This window comes from Convolutriloba macropyga, chromosome 7 (genome assembly GCF_964194025.1).
Source record: "Convolutriloba macropyga chromosome 7, txConMacr16.3, whole genome shotgun sequence".
Taxonomy (NCBI): Eukaryota; Metazoa; Xenacoelomorpha; order Acoela; family Convolutidae; genus Convolutriloba; species Convolutriloba macropyga.
Window position 1 is genome coordinate 6,320,494 of NC_134474.1, and position 24,442 is coordinate 6,344,935.

The 24,442-nt window shown below is 39.0% G+C and overlaps 1 protein-coding gene across 1 annotated transcript in view; it reads left to right on the forward strand.

Moving 5' to 3' along the window:
- LOC142342065 (F-box only protein 4-like) overlaps positions 1-24,442 on the forward strand; it is a 35,386-nt gene that overhangs the window by 7,797 nt on the left and 3,147 nt on the right. The window contains exons 2-3 of the mRNA XM_075393247.1: positions 14,846-15,108; positions 16,470-16,842. Coding sequence (XP_075249362.1) covers positions 14,846-15,108; positions 16,470-16,842 — 636 coding nt within the window. The remainder of the gene's footprint in view (positions 1-14,845; positions 15,109-16,469; positions 16,843-24,442) is intronic.

Here is a 24,442-nt window from a genome sequence, read left to right on the forward strand (position 1 = left end):
TTGTTCATGGCTGTTTGCGGGCCTTCTTGCTGCGGGAAAACTGAGCTCATTTTCAAAATGTTATTAGTTGGCACATTTTTCCCAGAGTTTCAAACAATTTATTATTTTTATCAGCATGATCAGCCAAAATTCCAATCGTTAGAGAAGAAACTGAACATACATTTTAAAAAATTCTCCAATTTTGAGCTCATTTCAGAGTTAGAGAACTGCCTTCTTGTGTTCGATGATTCATGTGAAGAAATTTTTAATGACAAAGAATTTTCCAAATTAGCAACCGCAAGGCGACATAGAAACATCAGTGTAATTTATGTTAAACACCATTTGTTCCAGCAAAGCAGATGGTCCAGAACAATTGATCTAAACACAACGCATATCATATTGTTCAAATCACCCCGTGACACACAACAGATTAGTTTTATTGGTCGACAGTTGAATAATGCACAATTTTTAAAAGAAATCTATGAGCTCGCAACCAAAGAACCGTTTGGTCATTTATTAATTGATTTGGATCCAAATCAGACGTCTTGCGCTACTGTTCAAATATTGTTCCTCCAGGACCATCAATTTTTTATCTGCCATCAGCTAAAGCCGTTATCACAAATTTGAGCGATGAGAGAGAAAGAAGTTTGTATGCTGGGGCGGCTGCTAGACATATCGGATACAAAACTAAAAGAGAAGATCGAGAGAGCTCCAAATAAATTCATTAAATTCCTTTGCGAATATTTGCTCAACATTGTCAATGGTAATGTTCCAATAAGAAAAAGTGTTGTAGAAGGTTATGAAAAATCATTCAGAAAGCTATTGTCTAGACAAACAAGTTTGAAAGAAAAGAGGCAACTTTTTGCTAGAGAAACAGATTTGGTCAAAATTGTTGGTTTCGCTTGTTATCGATATTTGACAAAATCATAATGCGCACCGAAGAATTCATTTTAATTCCAAAACGAATGTTTGCTTCACATCAACCGGTAAAAAAAGAAGTTTTGGACAATCCCCTTTATAAACAGAAAGCTGCACAGCTGTCTCTTTTGCAAAGAAACCAGTCCAACTCAATGGAAAAACCAGAGAAAGCACTTGAACCAGTTGAAACTGCAAACAAACTGATGATCGAAACAGCAGAAGAGGAGAAAACAGAACTCATGAGCGAAGACAGCGAGATTGAACCGGTAGTGAAAAAACGAAGAAAAGCGACGATTTCACCTCCATAATGATAGAGCTAGAAGTTATGAATAAAAACCAAATCAAAAGATCAGAAATCATACTTGACTTGATTAACCAATCTGAAACAGTCACCATAGAGTCGAACGACGTTCTTCACGTTAATAAAGAAACACTGGGCATCAAAGCTTCAACATTTCTGTACAATCTACAGCAACCAACTAAAAAAATTGACATTGAAAAATACTCAAAAATTTTATTTGCTCTTAATATCTCGCCTCATCTTGTTGCAAATACACATGCCAAGCAAATCTTGGAAGCCTCGTCTGAAAGTGAACAAGAATTTTTCCCAAGTAGAGAACAACCCAGTCAACAAGAGTTCTCCTCTACTGGAGAACGACTCAGTGGCTCAAAACCAACCCAAAAAAATATAAAGAAGAAACGGACCAAACGCCAGACAAAGAAGAGACCAGTCAGAAGATGTGGTCTTTCTTTTCCTGAAGTATAAAAATTGGATCAGTTGTATTTAAAAGGACCAGCTTCGTATGGAAGCTTAAAACGACTACAAACTCAAAGCAAGCTCCCTATAGGCAAAGTCCTGTCCTATTTGGAGACAAAGCCGTCTTTCACAAAGTACCGTTCAATTCGATTAAAATTTCCTAGGCTTAAAGTTTTTGTCAGAGACATTAACGGAATTTGGTCTCTAGATTTGGCACACGTTGATAAATTAGCAAAGTATAACCGCAATATCAAGTACCTTCTAGTAGCGGTTGATTGTTTGTTAAGATATTTACGAGTGGAACCATTAAAAACAAAGTACGCAACAGAAGCAGCTGAAGCATTCAAAAAGATGATCAAAAACAAACAGCCCGAAAAAGTATGGGTTGACGATGGCACAGAATTTCTGGGAGAATTCAAACAATTGTGCAACAAACGCGGAATTCAGTTATATAGTACTTTCAGTGAAAAAAAGTCAGCTTTTGCAGAGAGGAAAATTAGATCTCTCAAAAAGATAATTCATCGGTATCTCGAAGAAAAGTGGACCTATAGCTACATTGACCAATTAGACCAATTTGTGAAAATAATCAATTCAAGAGTCAATCGAGTAACTAAATTTGCTCCCAACAAAGTTACAAAAAAAGATGTGCCACGACTAGTTTCATTGACAGCCCAAACAAGCTCAAATCAGAAGCCCAAGTTTTACATTGGAGACTTTGTGAGAATAGTTAAAAATGATAAAGCATTCAGGAAAAGTTACAAGCAATCGTTCACAGACGAAGTCTTTGAAATAACGGGAATACCGACATTAAGCCCACCAACATACTCCTTAGTCGACACAGACAAAAAACCAATTCAAGGACAATTTTATCAACCAGAATTACAACGTGTCAGGCTCCCTCTCGTTGAAAATGTCCAACAACCGGTTTGAAGACGAGTTTACAGTTCACGTTGTTTCATCCGCTTCAATGGAAATATTTGATTCAAACACACTTGCATCATTTCGAAATTTTTTTAATGACGAAATTCAACTTGCAGGTGATTGGAGAGTGGCGTTAAGTGAAATCATATTCCCAACAAAAATAGAACACATAGTAAACGGAAATCCAATTGTGTACAACTTAAAAGACTATGAAGATTCTCAAAAGATGTCTTCGGGAGCTAATGTTATTTCTAGACCTTATAGTGGACAACAATTTAGTTTTATGCCAGGAACCTTTGATACAGTGGCACAACTTCTTGCTACAATTAAGCGAACGATTGGACTGCCCAATTTTTCTTTCAGAGAGTTGAAGAGTTCTGGAAAATATGAAATTTTATTTGGAAAGTATGAGGGAATTACATTTCCCAGCGAGGAAATTCCGAGCATTATTGGATATAAGGGTATTCCTGACGGTAATGGAATACATATTGGGTACAAAATGATTCCCAATGCGAACAGGTTTATGAAAAGTGATGATACGAAAGCTTATTATGGGGAGTTCCCAGCTGATCTTTGTGCTGGAAAGCATCTAATTTTCATCTACACTAACATAATTGAGTATCAATACGTTGGTGACACTAAGGCTCCTCTTTTGTGAGTCATTGATTCAAAACAACGTCTGAAAAACGGTAGTGTTTGTAAGCTTGAACCAACTCATCGGATAGTTTTTACAAATTTAGACTATAAGAAGCTCCTAACCAACACAATTCAATCGATTTCAATTGAACTGAGAACGGAAACAGGACAATTAGTTCCCTTTTCGGGAACTGGAAAAGTTATTCTAACACTACAATTCAAAAAATTTTCCTCCTAAAATGGATTCTTATTATGCGAATCAAGCAACGTCTTTGCCTCACTCCTCTGGACATTATCGTCAAAGAGGAAGTGGTTTTGGAGCCCTAGCTGCAGGCAGTGGACGTGTTGCGCTGCCTTTAGCACGTCGTTTCATTTTGCCTACAGCGAATCGTATCGGGAAAGAGCTTTTGAAACAAAGTGTTCCAGAGATTTTGGATGTAGTCGGAGGCAAAAAATCTAAACAGGCGTTTAAAAATACAATCGCAAAAACTGTTGAAAAACAGACAGGGGGATCTCGACGAAATACTTCACGTCGGAGGAAGTCAAGTCGAGTCATGCCACAGAAAGCGATCAACAAACGCAAAAAAACCATTTCAACGCACAGAGCTCCAAAAAGAAGTCGGTCAGATTTTTTTGCCAGAGTGAACGATGATCGCTAATTTGTTACCATCAGAAGCAACTCACAGTTCTTTGGATTTATTCGAAAAACCTTCTCTTTTAGGAAATTTCGATGGTAGTTTTTGTCAAAAGTAGGGCCCAGTCTACAGTCCAAATGGACCCATGTTAGAATTTGAAGTCGCCGGTGACCCATATAATTTTATTGACTTACAGAAAATTTTCTTGGAAGTAAAATGTAAAATTGTCCAGTCATCAGAAGCTGATTTGAGATATGACGCAGGAGCAGCAACAGATGTTACGAAGACAGATGCTCCCTATTTTTGCAATAATGTGTTACATTCACTCTTCTCTGACTGTACAGTGTCTGCTAATGGACTAAAAATTTCAAACGCTAACGGAAACTATGCTCATAAACGTTTTATTGAAACAGAATTTTCACATAACAAAGATGCAAAAAACACCTGGCTGGCGAAGAAACTCCAGGAGCGCTGTCAACTGGAGAAGTGAACAGAAGGGAAGCCTTAGTGAGGCAATCAGCTGAGTGCACATTCTACGGTAAAGTTGCGGTCGACTTTTTCACCTGTGACAGACATTTGCTAATTGGTGTGACACTTCGCATTGCATTTAGACTGTCAATAGATGATTTTGTTATAATGTCTGACGATGCTGCCAAGCACTACAAAGTAAAAATTGTCGAAGCTAATTTGTATGTGCGCAAGATGACATTGAACGATGATGTTGTATCGGCTATTGAAAAAACTTTATTAACAAGTCCAGCTTCGTATCCCTACCTGGAGACTCTAACAAAAACGTTTCTGGCGTCAACGGGTCTTCACAGTTGGAAACAAGAAGATATTTTGCCAGAGAACCGATTCGTAGACTAGCAATTTGTCTGAACACTAACGAAGCGTTTCTTGGTAACAACAGACAAAATCCATTTAATTTCCGCAAATTCGACCTTGAGCAGATTTATATTTATCGAAACGGTTTACCTGTGGCAGACAGTCCGATATCAACAAGTGATGACAAACGTCTTTACTTTAACACAATATCGGATTTAGCTTACATCGACAATGGTCATGGAATAAGTTTGACAGATTACCCAAACCATTTCATAATGGTTTTTGATTTGACCAGCACCCAACAAGCATCCCACGATTTTATTCATCCTGAGCTTACAAACTCGTCAATTTCTATTGAGTCGAAATTTTCTGCGGCCTTACCGAGCAATATAGAAAAATTCATTATTGGCGAAAAAGCTAGCACAATATTTGTTGATAGTGCAAGAGGAGTATCAAAGAATCACATTCTGACAAATTAATGTTGGATGAAGATGATATCAATGGTTTAATCCAAGGTTGCAAAACTCTTAAATATAAATTCCATGGTGTGTTTGCGGCCAACAACTTTCCGGAAAAAATGAACAGAAACAGCTTCCTTATTGTTAATGCAGCAACTGCTGAAAGTATTGGCAGCCACTGGTTACTATTATGCAGAAAAAACAATCAACTTTTGTTTGCCGATCCCCTTGGTCAGCCCATTTCATCGTACAAACACCTATATCAAAGAATCGTTTCCGTTGGCAGCAATCACAACATCTATCAACTCTTGGAGAATCAACCAATTCAAAGAGCAAACTCTAAACTTTGTGGACTTTTTTGTATTTATATTGCTCATTTTGTTTTCAATGCTCAAAAACTTGTAAATATTAGCGATAATGAATTGATTCGTTTTGCTTTTCATATGATGTTCTAACCTTACTAACTTGAGAAATTTTTTTTTCAAAATTTTACTTTTTCTTCATACACAAAGCGAACACTCAATAAATCAGAATTAATATTCAATTTTCCATATCCACTCATACAAATATCCATAATTTGACAAAAAGCGCCAGAATGAGGACCATACAAAATTGTTTCAACTCTTCGTAAAGTTTCACTTTTAACAAAATCAGTTTGAACTTGTTTCGATGGAGGCCGGGCATTGTAGATAGTTTTTTTGAGCAACTACTGGCATCTTGGCACTCGGTTTGAGATTGACATTTGTCTGTTTTGCAGAGCTGCTTTTCAATAAATTGTTGTGGTTAGCAAAAGCTGGCAGACGTTTGCGCACTGACTATGAATCAGTTTTTTTCTCCCGAACCGTTGAATTCAATTGCCTATTTGAGCTTTGTAAAAACGTCTCCATTAGTCTCCAAATTTGGTGCAGTCCAATACAAGAATTTGAAAGCTGTATAAACACAAGGCACAGGAAAGCTCTGATATCGTTTCACTGTTTCGTTTTCAAAAGTAGTTGTATCAATCAGAACGTGATAATGGCTGTTTACTAAATTGCAAAATTCGGAATCAAAATGTGCACACACTGTATAAAAATTTCCAATATAAAAACTAGGTTTTTCTTCAAGAATGAGAAATTTGAACTGTTTCTGAAATTGTTTAAAATAATTTGGAGAACGCTCAAACATCGCCTCAACCATCGTTGTTGACAACTTCTTTTTGAATTTTTGGTTTCTTCGCTAGTGGTGGTTTTGTTGTTGACAGCTGATCAGTCACTGATTTCTGTAATTTGCTAGCTGAGCTGACCAAATTTTCAAACTCTCCAAGATTTAGAGAAATTCTCTGTTCAAACTCGTAATCGTCTGTTGCTTTTTTGAACAATTTCAGAAATACATATGTCCCTGTCCTTTCATAGGTTTTCAACGTTGCTCTGATAAAGCGCTTATCAGTTTTGGAAATATCGAAATAACAATCTCCAAACTCTGTGTCTTTAGTGGACGTGAAAGGCATAGTGTGCAACTTGTTTTATTACTTTCAAGTGTTATAATGTGTAAAACTCCAACTCAATGGGGCGGCGAGTTGGGTTTAAACAAGTGTCGTCAAACTGTCTAATTAAATCCAAATGATTTGTGAATACAGGCTCAAGTACGCCTATTGCGTACTTGAGTCTGTCTGTTGTTCAAATATTGCATAATTAATTTCAGCTGTGACCTTAGATAAGACAAAAAACCTAGGTGAACCTAGGTGTGTACTTGGATCCAGCAGTGCTCTGTACACCTTTTATTGGAATTATATGCGTACCATATGGTTTGAGAACACAAATGTGACCCACCCTGGGTGGGTATTTGGACCAGCAGTGCAGTGTACACTGTTTATTGGAATTATATGCGGACCACATGTTTATAACTTGGAACAGATGTGACCCTAGGTGTGTATTTGGACCAGCAGTGCAGTGTATACTGTTTATTGGAATTATATGCGAACCACATGTTTTGGTTCTATAGAGAAAACAGATGTGACCCTAGGTGTGTATTTGGAGCAGCAGTGCAGTGTACACTGTTTATTGGAATTATATGCGGACAATATGTTTATAACTTGGAACAGATGTGACCCTGGGTGTGTGATATAATTAGAAGCACAAGTGAACCTACAGCAGTAAGGAAATTCTGATAAGAATAAACATGCACCAGCGTACAATGAAATGCTAATAATAAAATTCGCTCTAGATAAGAACAGAGTTAGTACACACTATAAAGTGTATCGACTCATGTATAATAACAAAATTAAGAGCATACATCAGAGCACATACACTACCAAAATTAAAACCATATTTGACCCCAGATATAATTTGTTGAATTACACGTTGTGCAATATAACTTTAAAAGTAGTTATTCATTTTCTTTAAACCTTGCGTTCAGTGCACTTTGCTTTCTTTCAACAGTTCGTTACCAGACAAACACCTACCAACAGTCTTCTATCAAATTGGTTTTAATTTCTTTCTCAAAATTTGTACAAAAACTATGTCCGTTCAAATACTTGCTGAATCTGTAATTTCCCTGGAGCGAACATTGGTTTATCAGACAGTGTTCGAAAACTTTGTTGTGCTTATTCAACAGAAGAGGCAAGGCGATGTTTGGCAAACTTACCAGCACTGTTTGATACCTAAGCTTTTCATTAACGCAATTGCTTCTTTACCAGAGAAGACAGAACCAGCAGAATGCAGTCTTATTGCATCAGGAGGATATTTACCTCCAAAAACTTTGCCAACATTTCAACATCTTGGCATGGAATCATTACCTCACGACGTTAAACGAATTTTGTTTCGTTACGATTGCGACTGTGTGCCTCTGTTTGAAAACCGGCTAGGGGCTTATCAGGCTTGCGAAAACTTAGCTGACATGTGGGGCATAAAGTCATCACCTTGCTCCCCAGAAAATCAATCGCATTTGGATTCAGCCAGCTTGCAAGTAACACCAGCAGTTGATCCGAGTCCCAGTTTGACACCGCCCTCTAGTCCATCTCTCTTTGCGGGAATTCACAAGAACAATTTTACGGCTCTGTTCAATGACAACCAGTTTGATACAACGTTACTGTCAGCTACACAATTTCAAACACCAGAACCAGCACGTGTTTTCGGTGTAACAGACACGCCAAAGATTTGCAATGCACCAAGGAAACGGCTACCTGAGAATACTTTAATGGACTTATTTGATTAACTTGAAAATTAAACTTAATGGATCACCACAAAACTCTTTTGTATAGTGAGATGCTAACTTGATTTTGTTTCAAGAATGTGTGATTTCAACTTTTTAAAAGCTGAATTTAACTTTTTATATCTGTTTTATAGCTTTAAATCTGCTGAGTCAAAGAAATTAAAACTTTGCTACTGATCAAGTTCGAACATGTTCAGAAAAGATTTTCATTATGACGTAAACATTCGTTTCCTAACAAACACTCAATTATTACAACTACAATGACGTGAGATTTTTCAATATTATATCCAGAAATACTTTTCCCAATCTGCAAAATTTTTGTTATTATTATATATATTAAACATAAAGTTTAGAGACATAGCCATATGTGAGAGTATGCGGTATTGACGCTAATGACATGCTAACTCCATGCCACAGCTGTAGCATCGATTGAATTCCAAGTTCAATTCATAAGCCGAAGAACTGTTCAAAAAATAAAAAATAATCAAAGAAAATTTTTCGAAAAAATGCATTTCAAACGTCAAATTTTGACACTTAATTCAGTAGATGCCCTCTTCAGCTTACACTAGAATCATTTCTCATTTGTTACATGGGGATCAATTGAAAAAAAAAGAGCATGTTAGTTTAAAAAGAACGAAAAAAACTCAAAAAAAAATTTTTTTAACACATGACCTCTGACCTTTGACCCCAAAAAAGAGGGTTCCAAAAAATACTTGGGATGAAACTGATTGTTCAGTAAGACTCAGTATACTCGAAAGTACAAAACATCTCATCACACTCGTCAAATTTTACTCATCCGTTATGGAGATAATTAGCCCCTAATTAGCGACTAATTAAGGGTTAATTAACCTAATTACTAATTACTGAAAAAAAAATTCAAATTTTTGCAACGGTTTTGTACTCACTGCTTGATGCCCGACATTATTGTTCATAAGCATCATCATCAAAAAACGGCTCCTTCACCGATTTTGGAAACATCTGGCAATTAATGTCACATTAACATCTGGCATTAATTAGCATATGAAGTACCCTAAGGAAAGATGTTAGATCGGTTTTCTTTACATTTTTGGACTTATTGGGCCCTCAGTGTAAATTTATCTCATAACAGCTGTCATCAAAAAAGGCCTCAGAAAAAATACACATGTTTATGTCATGTAATTGTCATGTAATTGTTAATTAATGACTTGATTGACAGAAAAAACAAACTTTTTTTCTGTTTATTTTTGAGCAATTTTTTTTATGGGTCCTATGTTTTTCGGCACGGGTAGCATTTTTGCTCATCACACTTAAGAACGTAGGACAACTCTAAACATCCGTAATTGAAAATGCATAAAATAGCGCATTTTATTACAATTTTGAAAATTAGCATGTTTTTCCAGGTTCTCAAAAAAATTTTTTTGACACAAACGATGATCACCATTACTCGGTAGGGTTCCTTGTGGTGGTATATTTTGGCATACGATTGCAATGGAGAGTTGAAAACACATCTTTTTTCTCTCAAAAGCAACGAAATTTCGAAATAAAGGTATGCGCCAAAACCGACCAATCAGAAAACAGCAAACTTCGAATTTGGCGCCTATGCAGTACTGTAGTCTCTAATACTGTAAACCCGAGAAGCCATTTCTTGTTCATTCGTTTCTACTGTTCGTACTCGAGTTCAACATTTCTTTCTTACTAAAGTTAGACAAATCAAAAATGGGTTTCCAGTGTCGTTATTGTGATTCTATTCTGAGTACAAAAGGAAATCGCTCCAGGCATGAGCTTAACTTCCATCCTGATGAGATTGGTTTACCCGTATACTAATGCTCATTATGTGAGTTTACTTGTCGGAAGATTTCTTTGCTCGAAGACCACATGAAAATTGCACACCAACGATTCACCAATTGCTGTCAAAGCTGCCTACTCGGATTCAACGATTGCCATCTTTACGTACAGCATATGACTTCCGTTCATCACTTACCCGTCCTAGGTGAACAATTTCAGCCTCGAGACACTCCGTTGGAAAGTGCATTCAATGGAGTGCTGAGATCGTTCGAGTCAACAGAGACCGAAGAATCCAATGATCTCGAAAACTTCATGCGGATACAAAAACTCAAAATTGACACTCTAATAAGTGAGCAGTTGACCCAGGGTCCTCAAAAAGTTCAACTATGTGCAAAATTGCGGCTTATCAAAGTTCTGTATGATGAGCCAGATATACCAGAAGATGATCGTATTGAAATATACGCAAACTCTCTGATGACTCCTGTCTACGCAAACGGACTGTCGGATGAAGAGTATTGGCAAATGGTGGAGAAGATGATGAGTGTATTGGCAACATTCAACTCGTTGGGAAGTGGCTGGACACTCGAGAAAGTTCTCAAAGTTCGCACGTCAAATTCGCACGTTTCAGACCAATTCATGGTTCATCATACATCGCGTTGCCGTCAAAAATTGCCAACTGTAGAGGATTGCTCAACGTTAGGAACCACGAAGATCGAGATTGCTTCAGGTATTGTTTTGTTGCGGCTTATCACATGTATCATCAAATAAATCTAGATAGAATTTATCGAAACTATCAAACCGACAAAACTTCACCAACTACATACAATCAACCAGGACTTCATCAACATCTGGGCGATTTTACTATGCCCATGGGCTTCGCAGACATTCCTCAATTTGAAGCACTTAACAACGTTCAGGTAAATGTGTTTGGATACGATAACGGCCAGTTTTTCCCTCTGAAAATTTCGTCATATAGTTCAGATTTGGTAGTGGATCTACTTTTGCTGTACGACTGTGACCGTCATCACTACGTTCTCATTACAAACCTTGTGAAGGTTGTTTGCTACGTGCGAGAACTTGATTATAAATTCTCTTACAACATTTGTCGAAACTGCTTTTGGATTGGTCGAGAAGGACTTGAAAGTTACAACCTACATCTCAGTAACTGTTGCAAAAATGCACCTGCTGTCATTCATATGCCTTCAAGTGAGAACAACTCATACAAGTTCACGAAATTGGCTGCTACGTGGTTTGTCCCTCTTGTTATCTATTTTGACTTCGAGTCTTTCTTACGACCCGTGTCGACTTGCAAGGGACCAAGTGATAAAGCCTTTACACAGGTCAAGGAGATACATGAACCGTGTGGCTATGCGCTAACAGTGATAGATCACCACTCATCAAGGCCAATCTTTCATCATGTAGACAGTTCTCCTGCTTGCATGACAAATTTTGTCAAAATGCTTCACAAACTAGCCAGAGATATTTATCAGCAGAAAAGGAAGCACCCTTTCTTCAAAGGCGATAGACGAAACTTGGGAAAATCTAACACTACGCACTGTTGGATTTGTGAAAAATCGTTTTCAGAAACGGAAGATCCAGAGAACACAATTGACCCGGACCATTGCCACTACAGTGGTAAATTCTTGGGATGGGCACATGAGAAATGCAATCGTTTGAGACGAAATATCAATTTCACCCCTGTTTTGGGTCATAATATTCAAAATTATGACTTACATCACTTTTGCTTGGCACTTAACAACTGCGAGCCAACCACAACCATCAGCGTCATACCAACCACCACGAAAAATACATATCAATGACATTTGGTGTGCTTATTGACACTTTCGTAACGGAAAAGGGAAACCAGTGAAAGTTTTCGAATATCTTCGATTCAAAGACTCCTTCAAGATGATGAACAGTTCTTTAGAGAAACTTGTTGAAATTTTACCCGATGACCGCTTCGAAATAATGAGGGCAATGTTTTCTAAATTATCTGATGCTAACCTTCAACTACTTAAACAGAAAGGCTACTACCCTTACTCTTATGTGACTGGTCGGTCCAAGTTCAGTGACACCAGCCTCCCACCACTGAGCAAGTGGGGTAGCACTCTGGACGGAGGGGCAGTGAAGGTAACGGAGACTAATTTACAACATGCACGCAGGATGTGGGAAATTCTGGAATGTGGAACACTGCAGGATTATCATGACTCATACTTGAAGCTCGACTGTGCACTACTCGCATGTGTTTGCGAATTCCATCGACAGTTGAGTTTCGATACGTATAAACTAGACTGTATGCACTTCTTCGCCCTACCCAATATGGCTAACGAGGCATCACTTAGAATCTGCAAAGCCAATGTCGAGTTACTGACTGAGCGTGAACACTTGGACATGATTGAACCCGCAATTCGCGGTGGAGTCACATCTGTCTTTGAAAGTCGGCGCTTCACTGCAAATAACTCCTATTTTCCCAACCACAACAGCACGGAGGAATCCTGTTTTGGTTTCTGTGTCGACGCTAATAAACTTTATGGCGGCGTAATGCAATTAGAGAAACTACCACTCGCCGACCTTACGTTCAACACAGAGATTCAAATTCAAGAGATTTTGGATACCGCCGATGACGCTAGCATTGGATACTTTGTAGAGGTCGATCTCTCTTTCCCGCCGAGTCTTCATGATGAGCACCGTGATCTTCCGTTGGCGCCCACAAAAGACGTGGTTGAAGACGAGTGATTGAGCGATTACCAGATCGAATTGAAAGAACAGTACAATCTCCCATCTTCCAAAGTAAAGAAACTCCTGCAAACGTTCTTTGATAAAGAGATACGTGGTCCACTACAAACTGCTGAAACTCTATGTCCAACTCGGCTTGGTAATCAGAAAGGTTCACAGAGTGCTTCAATTTCGACAAGAAAACTGGCTATCGCCATACATTACACTAAATAGTGAAAAGCGGCAAGTTGCGTCAAACAAGTTTGAAGAGAACTTTTATAAACTGATGAATAATGAAGTTTATGGTAAAAACTGTGAATCCAAAAGACGCAGAAATAAAATAACAATTGCTCGAGATGCAGAGCATGCGCTAAAGTTAATATCCAGATTTGAGTTTGATCGCTTTATGATAATTGGGGAGAACTTAGCAGCCTTGACCACACGACCGAAGTCCATTTATTGGAACACTCCCACTATTGTGGGAGCGACTATCTTAGATCTTGCAAAATTCCACATGTGCTCATTCCATTACAATGTCATGTGCCCCAACTTTAACTGTCGCCTTCTTTACAGCGATACAGATAGTCTCCTTTATGCGATAAAAAATGATGATTTTTATACAGAGTTATCGCAGAAGCCTCAGTCAGTATTAAGTCATTTTGATTTCTCAAATTACCCACCCAATCACTTTCTTTACGATACCACTAACAAAAGAGTCGTCCTCAAATACAAGGACGAATTCGCCGGCGAATATATTACTGACTTTATCTGTTTGAAGCCGAAGCTGTACTCCATCCTGTCAAAAAGTAAGTTCATTCTCTCATAAAACAAAATTGTTAGTTGTTGTATAAAAATTCGTATTGGGTTAATAGGCATCTGGAAGGTGTTAAATCGTTTTATATTTACATAGGGTGTTAGTAATCATAATAGCACCTAATATTCCTCATTTCTTTCTTTCTTTCTTTTAGGTTGTCGAAACCTTTCAGCAAAAGGGGTTACGAGGGCCGCACAACAACATCTTCGCCACGCCGACTTCTTAAACACTCTCAGCACTGGAAACCACCTGCGCTCAGAGAACACCAGGATTGTGTCCGACCACCACAAGCTGTAGACAGTTACTACAAACAAAATTTTTCTGTCAGCTTTTGACAACAAGCGCTATATACTACCCGATGGCATAAAAACCCTCCCGTTTGGCCATTATGAAATTGGCGATTATGCTATTGATGAAATTGATTGAAATAACGACGATGTGGAATGGGATTATGACGATTTTAGCTACTTACTTTTGAGCTCGAGCCCAGGGTGGGATAACAGTTTTGTTGTACCCTACTCCTCTCCAAATACCACCACCCCCCAAAGCTCCAACACATGGCAACCACCAGACCCCGGTTTTGTCGCCGCTCAGAATATAAACGATTCCGATATTGAAAGTAGCGATATCGTTGATTTCGATGCCAGTTTCGAAGAAAACTCTACGCCCGATAATCCGTTCATTAATTTTTTAGGCAGAAGAAGCAAGTGAAAGCGAGTCAGAGGGCCCTGTGTGTAAAACTGCAAGGTGATATTAGACTGCATAATTAAATTTAATTGCCCAGAGAGAGACACGCAAAACTGAACCAGTATTGATTTTGCATGCAGTGTGAAATTTGGTTTTAATTTAATTTGTTTGAGTGTTTTGAAATCAAAAGCAAGCAGCGAGACAGAAAGCAAAGTTAAAGGGAAACAAGGGCGGCAGAATAAGGAAGGGAGGGGAAATAAAAGAGTCGAAATGGAAAGATTCAGTAGGAAAGGGAAATATAGAGCGGCGGAAAGATTTTATCCCACCTATCCTATTCCCACTTAACCGCCACTACCTATTATCCTATGGTTAAGAGTCGAATGATAACCCCCCCCCCCCCTCTTTACGTAGGTATTATATACTACTTATGATTTCTACCTATAATTTTTTTCGTTGCGTCTAGATCAAACTCGTGATTGTATGCCTACCATTCCAGCACATCCTTTTTCTTTTTTGGAATAATACGTATCATGTTCCTTTATTTCAGCTCCAAAGACGCCACTGCAGAAGATGAAGAACCCTTGGAGCTTTCAGCTAAGGAAAAGTACATGGAGTACCAGTCTGCAGCTCTGTACTGCAAGCCAAAAATATCACTCAGTATAATTGGGAAGCTATTTTCTGGAGTCACTAGAAGGTTTAAAATAGCCCTGTTCGGGTCTGGACTGGAGGTGCCTGGATCCAAGAGGATTGCCCAGTCTATTCTGAACCCAATCCCTGGATCCATGTTTACATCCAATGGCTTTTACTCTAGTTAGTCTTTAATTTTATGCCACACCAGTTCTTATTCTGCTGTTTATTTTAGAAGTGTTTACCTGTACCAAATTTTCGAGTACTTTTTTATCGTTTTGAAACCTCAAAAAAGTTGAAAAGCGCAAAATCTCAAAATTGATGATATCATTGCCCAACTTTCAGTCAAAATTGAAAAATAAAAACAACCCATTTTACATTTCCGCCAGAGATTCACAGTGCTCGTTCAGCCAAATTGACTCAGATACGAAAAACTCTTCGACTAAATTTCCGTGACGTAAAAACCAGTAATACTCTATTCCAAAACAAATTCGCTTCGGAACGAAGGAACATCCTAGTTATATTTATTGGATCTTTTCCGTTTGTGCCCCCCCCCCCCCCCCCAGTACGTTATGCACCCCCCAGTTACAGAGCACGTGCCATTACATAGTAAATAATCATAGTGAAAATATGGCACGTGCGACTGGGGGTAGAAATAATGTGCAGCCACTAAGCTGGGGGGGGGGGGGGGGGTGGGGCACAAACGGAAAAGATCCTATTTGTTTTAGACATAAAAACCGACAAAACCCGTCGGTTTTTTCTTTGGTTTAGTCGGCATGTTCGGTTTTCAAACGTAGGAAATCATGAGTATGTTTTCTTTTTTAAATCGACGCAGGTATTGACGACTTCTGACGTTTTAAATTGGACATACCGACAACTTATAATTTTGTTTTTGTTCTGGACTAGGCTAGCAATAAATCAAATTCAAAGTTTGCGTTTAAACGCGTTTGTCACTCCGCTTCATGTTGTCTTTCACTTATTCATGTTGTCTTTCGCTAATTGACGTTAGATTTTGATTAATATTTCGTAGGGGTGGCGATAGTTGAAAAAACCAAAAAAAAGAGACATTTTTTATGTTCACAAATGCCCAGCTCCTAAATATACGCCCATTTCTTCTGTTTTATAAGGGATAATTTAGAATTTTACTAAGGCTTTTAAACGGAGGCTGTTCACATAGCCTAATTGATGAATAGACAGCCAAACTAAAAGCGGGTCATTATATGCTAAATATCAAATGTTCTAAAAAATATAAAACGTTCTTGGTGTTCCAAAGGTAGATTGAAAAGCGTTTGTTGGAAACATGCCTATCAATCAAATTCTCGGATCTTTCTAAGATCTTTCGTATGTTATATTGTTAAGAGAGCTGCTCTCTTAACAATATAACATACGAGAGATCTTAGAAAGATCCGAGAATTTGATCAATAGATATGCTTCCAACAAACGCTTCTTAATCAAACTTTAGAACACCCCCCCCCCCCACCCCAAACGATGTCCCGTGTCCTATCATATTTTATGCGGGTTCCCCTCACCTCCGGGTCTTTTAGGCAACCGAGGCGTTGGTTCCGGAGTGTGTGTCCGAATGGCCGACCAGTACAACTTAGTCGTCTGTTTCTTCTACTCGAACTTCAGAGAGGAAAGAAACAAAAGAACTGCGAACGAACACTACTCGAGTGTATTGTTTACCACACAAACAGAGCCAGCTCAATCAACAACAAACAATCAACAACAACAACAACAAGAGAATCCAGGTGATGCTAGTTCTCATGCTGGGCAAGCGGCCGAAACGAGCGCTGAGGGTCGTTTGACAGAAAATAATGCAACTGGCGTCGAAAATCAAAATGTAGATCAAATTCAAGGATCTTCACCATCTATTGCAGCTGAACAAAGTGAAGGTGACAGAAATGAGATAACGACTAGGTATGTGCCTCGATTTAAATAGGGCTAAATCGCATTTGACCTCAAATACAATCAGTGCATTATGAAGCATGCAATTTACTTAGTTGTTTTTAATTTTTCTACTAAAATATGGCTGCTTGTTTCCTGTATGAAATAGTTTACCAACAAGATTTAGCAATAACTTTTCCATTATGCAAGAGGGGAATGCCAAAAATTTTTATTCCCCTTTTTCAGCAATTTTAGCTAAATTTTTAGATGATTCGGAAAATTAACCACAAAAATTAATGTTAAAAAGTCATCTTATGTTTCTTATGTGCTATGCTCATTCTATTATAGTGAAAACTAAAAGTGGTCACATAAATAGCATTTCTCAGAAAAAAAATTTAATATAACAATTCATTTTTCATCAAGGTTTATTTATTATTTTGTTCTGATGGCTCCAATTGTGGCCAAGATTAATAAATGAAAGACCTTAATATTTTTAATGTCCAGTTGATGCGTTACAGTTTTTCTTTTTTAAAAAATCACACAGTAAATATCTGATTAAATATTAAATATCTCAAAATAATTTTTTTTGCCTTGTGAATTTCTTGAAGTTCTATGACTATGACCTCTCCATAGGACGATGCACAGATTCTTTGCCTCAGATATAATTGAGGGGTAGAATCAGTGATTCCCAAAAGAGTTGTAAACTTTGGTCCCTCAGTTCCATCTGAAAAACATTTTTTACGTACGTCGTTTTATGACGTTTTCTACTGTTTTTTTAAATGCGTTTTTTGAGTTTTGTTTTTACGCTTTTTTGGATTACTCTAGAAAATTTGGTTTTCAATACTTTCACAAAATACAGCTGGAATTATCTAAATTGCCATGTTTTCAAGTTGTATTTTTATAACTTTTTGAATTATGGGTCAACCCGGGATGTTTAACTAGCGTCCCAAATACAAAAATATTGTATTAATTAACTAATCGCTAGATGGCAAATGCTTTAATAATTTTTTTATGTAACAGTAACCTGTCATGTGGTGAGAAAAGAGTCCGTTCTGAAAACCAATATGGAAGTTGTTACTTTCAACATTAAAGGTTATGTTGAAAACACTTATAGTATAAGTTTGAAAAACATTTTAGAACACAATGAGCATTTTTCTTTGGATCATTTTCGTAGAATAATTTAGTTTTTTGGATCTCGCAATTTAAAAAAAAATGAGGTTTAGCTACCCACTCTCAGGTCGCAGACCCAATTGACCTCTGGTTACACCAACTTCTTAATTTTACCCTCTTAACAGACACTGCCAGTCTAAATTGGCCTCTGATCAGACATTTTGTTTTCTGAACAGACCTTTCTGCGATTTGAGATCATACGGATATCGGTCTCTGATCAGAATTTATTGCGATTTATGGTCAAATTGAAAAGACTTCTGATAAGAATTTTTTGCGAGCTTTGACTAGGATATTGTACAACCAGATTTTTTTCCACCCTGTGTGAAACCAAAATGGTCTGATCAGAGGTCCTTTGTGTCTGGAACAAAATTGCCTGGGAAAAATTGTGTATTAATAAAATTTACGCTTGGAGAACGTAGGAAATATCCGGCTACGAAGATAGGGGTGCGGGTAAGAATAGTTATTACTACCCTGGCCACGGTTTCACCCTTAACCCACTCCTAATTGGCGGGTGTAACGGCTGCTCTCCTTGTGTTTCACAAAGAAAGTTTTACACCGCCCAGTTCGTTCTGAGTGGTTACAAAATCTGTCCGGATACTTCGTTTGTGCAGTTTGCTTTTGTAACTGTATATCCGCTCTGCTGTACTTACCGTTGCATTAACCAATTTGATGCATTAACTTAGTTTTGGATTGTTTTTCTCAATTGAACTGGGTCCACAGATCACACAATACGGGATCTCTATATGTTTACCAGTTCAATCGTTTTGATGAAACAAATCTAAGGCAAAAATATATGCCTCAGAAGTGTTATGAAAAATTTGTTTCTAACTTAATCCTGGGTGTGTGTGTGTTGCGATTTTCGCAGAATACTCACGAGTTGAAGACTGGAAATCAGGACACAGACAATTGAATTCACTGCTCGAGACGTTTTCGATACAAAACACAATATTTGATAGAATATTGCTCAAGGCAAATTTTTGTTATCAAGACACAGTATAAATTTATTAAATATACTGCCCAAGTGTTTGGTTTTAGCAAGACACAGTAACAAATATACTGCTCAAGACTATATTATTTCAACAATTTTATTGCTGAGTTTATTTGCTAGCTCGAGTTGCTAGGCTGACAAGATATTGAGATTGTGAGTTCTTATTTTTGTTCAGTTTGTTAACAACTTTTGTGCTGACGTGGCATACGTGGCTGTTTCTGATTTGCTATACACAGTTTCCTCGCTAAGGGGATGGATAATCGGGATAAAAATAGACTACAGTAATGGTTTTCGTCCTACGCAATTTTGTTATTCCTTAAGCTCAGCTCCAACATCGCCGGCCCTGTTTTCCTTCGTGAAAACATCATCGTCATTTGGTAGTACTGGAGCCAGCTTCACTACGGGCCTCTTTTAGTATCCATCTTTTGTTCGGATTTTCGCTGATCGAATCACTCCGTCGAACATATGTGGCATACGTGGCTGTTTCTGATTTGCTATACACAGTTTCCTCGCTAAGGGGATGGATAATCGGGATAAAAATAGAACACAGTAATAGTTTTCGTCCTACGCTATTTTGTTATTCCTTAAGCTCAGCTCCAACATCGCCGGCCCTGTTTTCCTTCGTGAAAACATCATCGTCATTTGGTAGTACTGGAGCCAGCTTCACTACGGGCCTCTTTTAGTATCCATCTTTTGTTCGGATTTTCGCTGATCGAATCACTCCGTCGAACATACGTGGCATACGTGGCTGTTTCTGATTTGCTATACACAGTTTCCTCGCTAAGGGGATGGATAATCGGGATATAAATAGAACACAGTAATGGTTTTTGTCCTACGCAATTTTGTTATTCCTTAAGCTCAGCTCCAACATCGCCGGCCCTGTTTTCCTTCGTGAAAACATCATCGTCAGTTGGTAGTACTGGAGCGAGCTTCACTACGGGCCTCTTTTAGTATCCATCTTTTGTTCGGATTTTCGCTGATCGAATCACTCCGTCGAATCCTTCAAAGGTTTCGGTTATTCGACCCAGATTGTAATATCCACGTTTGTCACTGTCTTCCACTAACCACACAAGATCACCCTGCTGAAGACTTCTGTCCGTCGTGGTCTGCCATTTCTTCCGACTATTCAACGTTGGCCAGTACTCTTTGCGGAATCTGTCCCAGATGAGGTCTGCGTATGGTTGTGTTTGTCGGAAGAGCTTTCTATGATCAACAAATTGCTCTGCACCTGATAGATACGGTAAACAAAGGTTCTTGTTGCCAAGTAGGATATGGTTTGGAGTAATAGCTTCTAAATCGGTAGCATCAGAACTGACTTGTGTCAGCGGTCTAGCATTCAGCGTCTGTTCAACAAGACACATCGTGGTTGACAGAACATCCTCCGTGACTGATCCTTTGCCCAGCACTGCGTACATTGCCTTCTTGCAACTCCTAACCAGTCTTTCCCACATCTAATGCATTTGTTTTTGATCGATCTCAAAGCATTTCGTATGCCTAGGATCCAGAATTTCTGCTGAACTATGTTTCTGACATGTTCAGTACCTTCGTGATGATTATTCTTATGTTCATTTTGCAAGAATGATTCAACTACATGGTGCTTCCAATGTAACAGTATTGTATGCTTGGTTCCGAAGTTCAATTGACTTTTACCTATTCTGCCCTGGGCACGAATATGTCCTGGCTGGTCAATGAATGGTGAAAACTGGATGATTTTGCTGTTTTTCGGAATTTCCTTTTCTGCCTTGAGAGATTTCATCTCTTCAGCAAACTGTTCTCGCTGCAGGAGTCTGAAGATGCTTGCTTGTGCACCCTCTCTTTCTTCAACACTTAGTGTTTTTGTTGACGGTTTGTGTTTTACAAATACGCGCTGTACGTATGCCATTGTATTTACTAGTCAATTGAAACTGCTAAATCTTTCCCACTGAATCATCGGCTTCTTCTCTTCAACCTTTGCTGAGAAGACCATTTCGTCGTTTTGGTCGTCTGAAACAAATGTTAAATTCAACTGTTCAGGCCATTCGTTCTCTCGTTGCTTCAACCAGGCCGATTCAGTAAGCCATTCGCTTCTCTTAAATTCGTCAACATTGATCGCTCGTGTCCCGATGTCAGCTGGATTGTTAATACCACTCACATGATTCCACTGTGAAACATTAGTTGTATCCAAAATCTCAGCCACTTTGTTTGCAACGAAGACCTGTTGCTTACGGTGGGAGCTATGAATCCATTGCAGAACAGTAGTGGAATCTGTCCAAAAGTTACAACTGTGAACCTTCGATTCGTGTTCCTTCACTATCTGTTCTTTAAGTCTCACCGCCATCACTGCTGCTTGTAGTTCCAAGCGTGGTATGGAAAGGTGTCGCATCGGTGCGACTCGGCACTTTCCGATTACAAAAGCTAAGTCTGCTGAGTATTCTTTAAGCTTTGAGCGTAGGTATGCCACAGCGCACATAGTGTCTTCAGATGCGTCGGCAAACACATGAAGTTCCCATTTGTCCTTGGCTATGCTGAAGTATCTTCTATCAATGCTGGTTTCTGCTACTTTTGGAAGCTGCGCCTTCCACTTCAGAAACTCTTCTTATTGGTTAGGTTCTATTGAGTTGTCCCAATGTTGTCCATTTTTGGTCCAGATGCTCTTCAGGAGTCGTCTCATACGGACACTGAATGGTGCAAACAGTCCAAGGGGATCAAACACTGAAGAATCTAGAGATAAGATCATCCTTTGGGTGATTGGGGCCTCAACTTCTTTGCTTGTACCTCTACAAACCTGTAGACTATCATCGGTAATCGTCCACTGAAGCCCAAGCACCGATGACCCTTCCTGGCTGGGTTTTCTTCAACGTGCTTTGTTTTGCTGATTGATCTTAAGTCCTCTGGGATTGCGTTGGTTACCACGTCGCTGTTGGTGATCCACTTCTTCAGTTCAAATCCATGTTTTGAGAGAAGATGTTGCAGTTGTTTGAAAACCTTGATTGCTTCTTCAGGTGTTGCGACGGACTTGATGAAATCGTCCATGTAGAAGTTCTTGTGGATTGTTTTTGCTGAAATTGGGAACTCGTCCTCGTTATCGATCGCTACTCGCTTCAGAGCGTAGTTGGCACATGTTGGTGAACTCTTTGCTCCGAAAACATGAAAACATGACGCTGATACTCGTAAATTTGCACAGGTTCGTTCATTGTTGGTCGCCACAGGAATCTCAAGCAGCTTTTATCCCGATCAGGAACTTGCACTTGAAGAAACATTGATTCAATATCTGCGGTTAAGGCAATTGGTCCTTCTCGAAATCTGAATATTGTTCCGATCAACCCGTGTAGCAGATTGGGTCCGGCTAACAACTTGTCATTTAGGCATACATTCTTGTATTTTGCTGCAGCGTTGCAAACACGGCGAACTTTACCCGGTTTGTTGGGGTTTAGTACTGGATGGTGTGGCAAATACCATTCCTTTCCGAAAGTGCCTTTGACTTCCGATTTGCCAAGGATCTTCACAAATTCCTTTTCAACATCTGTAGCAATTGACTGTTGATACAAGTCTTTTAAATTTGGGTCTCGTTGGAATCTTCGTTCCAGTGAGTAGAGCTGACCAATGGCTGAGCCGTAGTTGTTTGGGAGATTGGGTTCTGGTTCACTCCATAGCATGCCCACTTCGTACCGCTCGCCTGTAAACTTTGTTATGCTCTCTAGAAACTTCTGAGCTTGCTTCTTATTCTTTTATTGACTTACAACATTTATTTTGGAAGCATAGGTTTCTATGTCCCAGCATGATTGGATATTTTCTGCCACTTTCACATCTTCTGTGAAGGCAAAATGACAAACATTTTGACTTTTCTTGCCTGTCATGGGACCACTGACTACCCATCCTAATTCTGTTAAGACGGCAAAAGGCTCACTTCGTGTTCCAATCTTATAGTCCAATGGACGTTGAATTTCGTAGGCATCCTGTCCAAATATGATGCCTACTTCCATCAGGTTGAATGCTCTGTTAGTGAGAACATTCAGGTGTCTGAATTTGTGCTTCAGTTCCTTGTAATCATATGTTGTGTTTCCCAACGAGATTGATGGGTTTGCAAACGCTTCAGTCGAATGCACCTTTGAATGTAGTCCCTTTATTTTGATAGGAACTTTCTTTGTCCTCAAATCTTGCGTCCCATGTATGCCAGCTATGTTCAAGGTAACGTCCATGCCTTTGGCTTGTAGTTGATCCTTAACGCTTTGATCGATGAACAATACTGCTGAACCACTCTCGAGGAAAGCGTAGGTAGTCAACCTGTTACCACCACTCTGAACCGATACCGGAACTATTTGAAGAAAACTAGTAACTTGGTTACTCTGGTTGATTGTTGCTGCGCTTACGTTAACTGCGTGACTACCCTCGTCCATTTGGTTTTCTGAGTGTAGCAGTCTGTTGTGCTTTTTGGTACATCCATTTAAACCGCACGGGTGGACTTTACAATCTTTGATTGCATGCCCTTTCCCCAGACATCCATAACATAAGCGTTCTTATCTCACTGCTGCATAGCGATCGGTGACATAAATATTCTTAAATATTAGACAGTTCCATATTTTATGAGTGCCATCCGCTAGTGGACAGTGGTTGTTTTGCGTCTGCTTGGTTTCTTGCAGGTTTGAACTTGCACTGAAGTTCAATGTCTTCAAGAATCGTTTTTCTCTATTTGTGTTACGTCGGTCTTCTTCTTTCTGTTCCCCTTTAAACGATGAAAACCCTTCATGCACGAATGCCATTCGTGATAGCCATTTTTCAAACATGATTAGATCAGGCCAATCCTCGTCTTTGTCATCGACGTAGAACCACCATTTTTCTTTAAGAACTCGAGGTAGCTTATCAACTGCCAGGTACAATGTCGAGCTTGATTGCAAATCACCAATATGTTTGTACTCTTTGAGCACGTTCACTAAGTTAGATACAACAACAGAAAGATTAATCAGGCTGGTTGAATCATGAGGTTTCACTTGATAAGCTTTTCGTAGGCTCTCGAGCTGCGCATCTATATATACATGCGGTCTTCCAAATTTTCTTTCTAAAATGTTCCAGGCAGCACTATAAAACTGTCCAGAATAGCCCATTCCCGAGATTGCACATTTTGCTTCGCTTGTTAGCAGAGTCTTCAAAAGGCACATTTTCTCTGAGTCGGGAATCATGCGTTTATCTACTGTTGCTATGAACATGCTAGACCACTCAGGCCACTCCAGTGGGTTTCCGTCAAATTTTTTCAACCTCAATTTTGGTAAACTACTGCTTGAATGTCCAGTGTTGTAGTGCCTTCCACCTATCGGCGATATATCCCGCTCTTCAGCACTTACTGAGCGTTCACGAGAGTTTGGGTACCATGGGTAATGCCTATGCTTATTTTGTTCATGGCTGATGTCGAAGCGAGCTCTTGGTCGAATTGGTGTTTGCGTGTCGTTCATCGATTTCGCCCACTCCGAGACATCTCTCCCTTTTGGAATCCAAATGAAA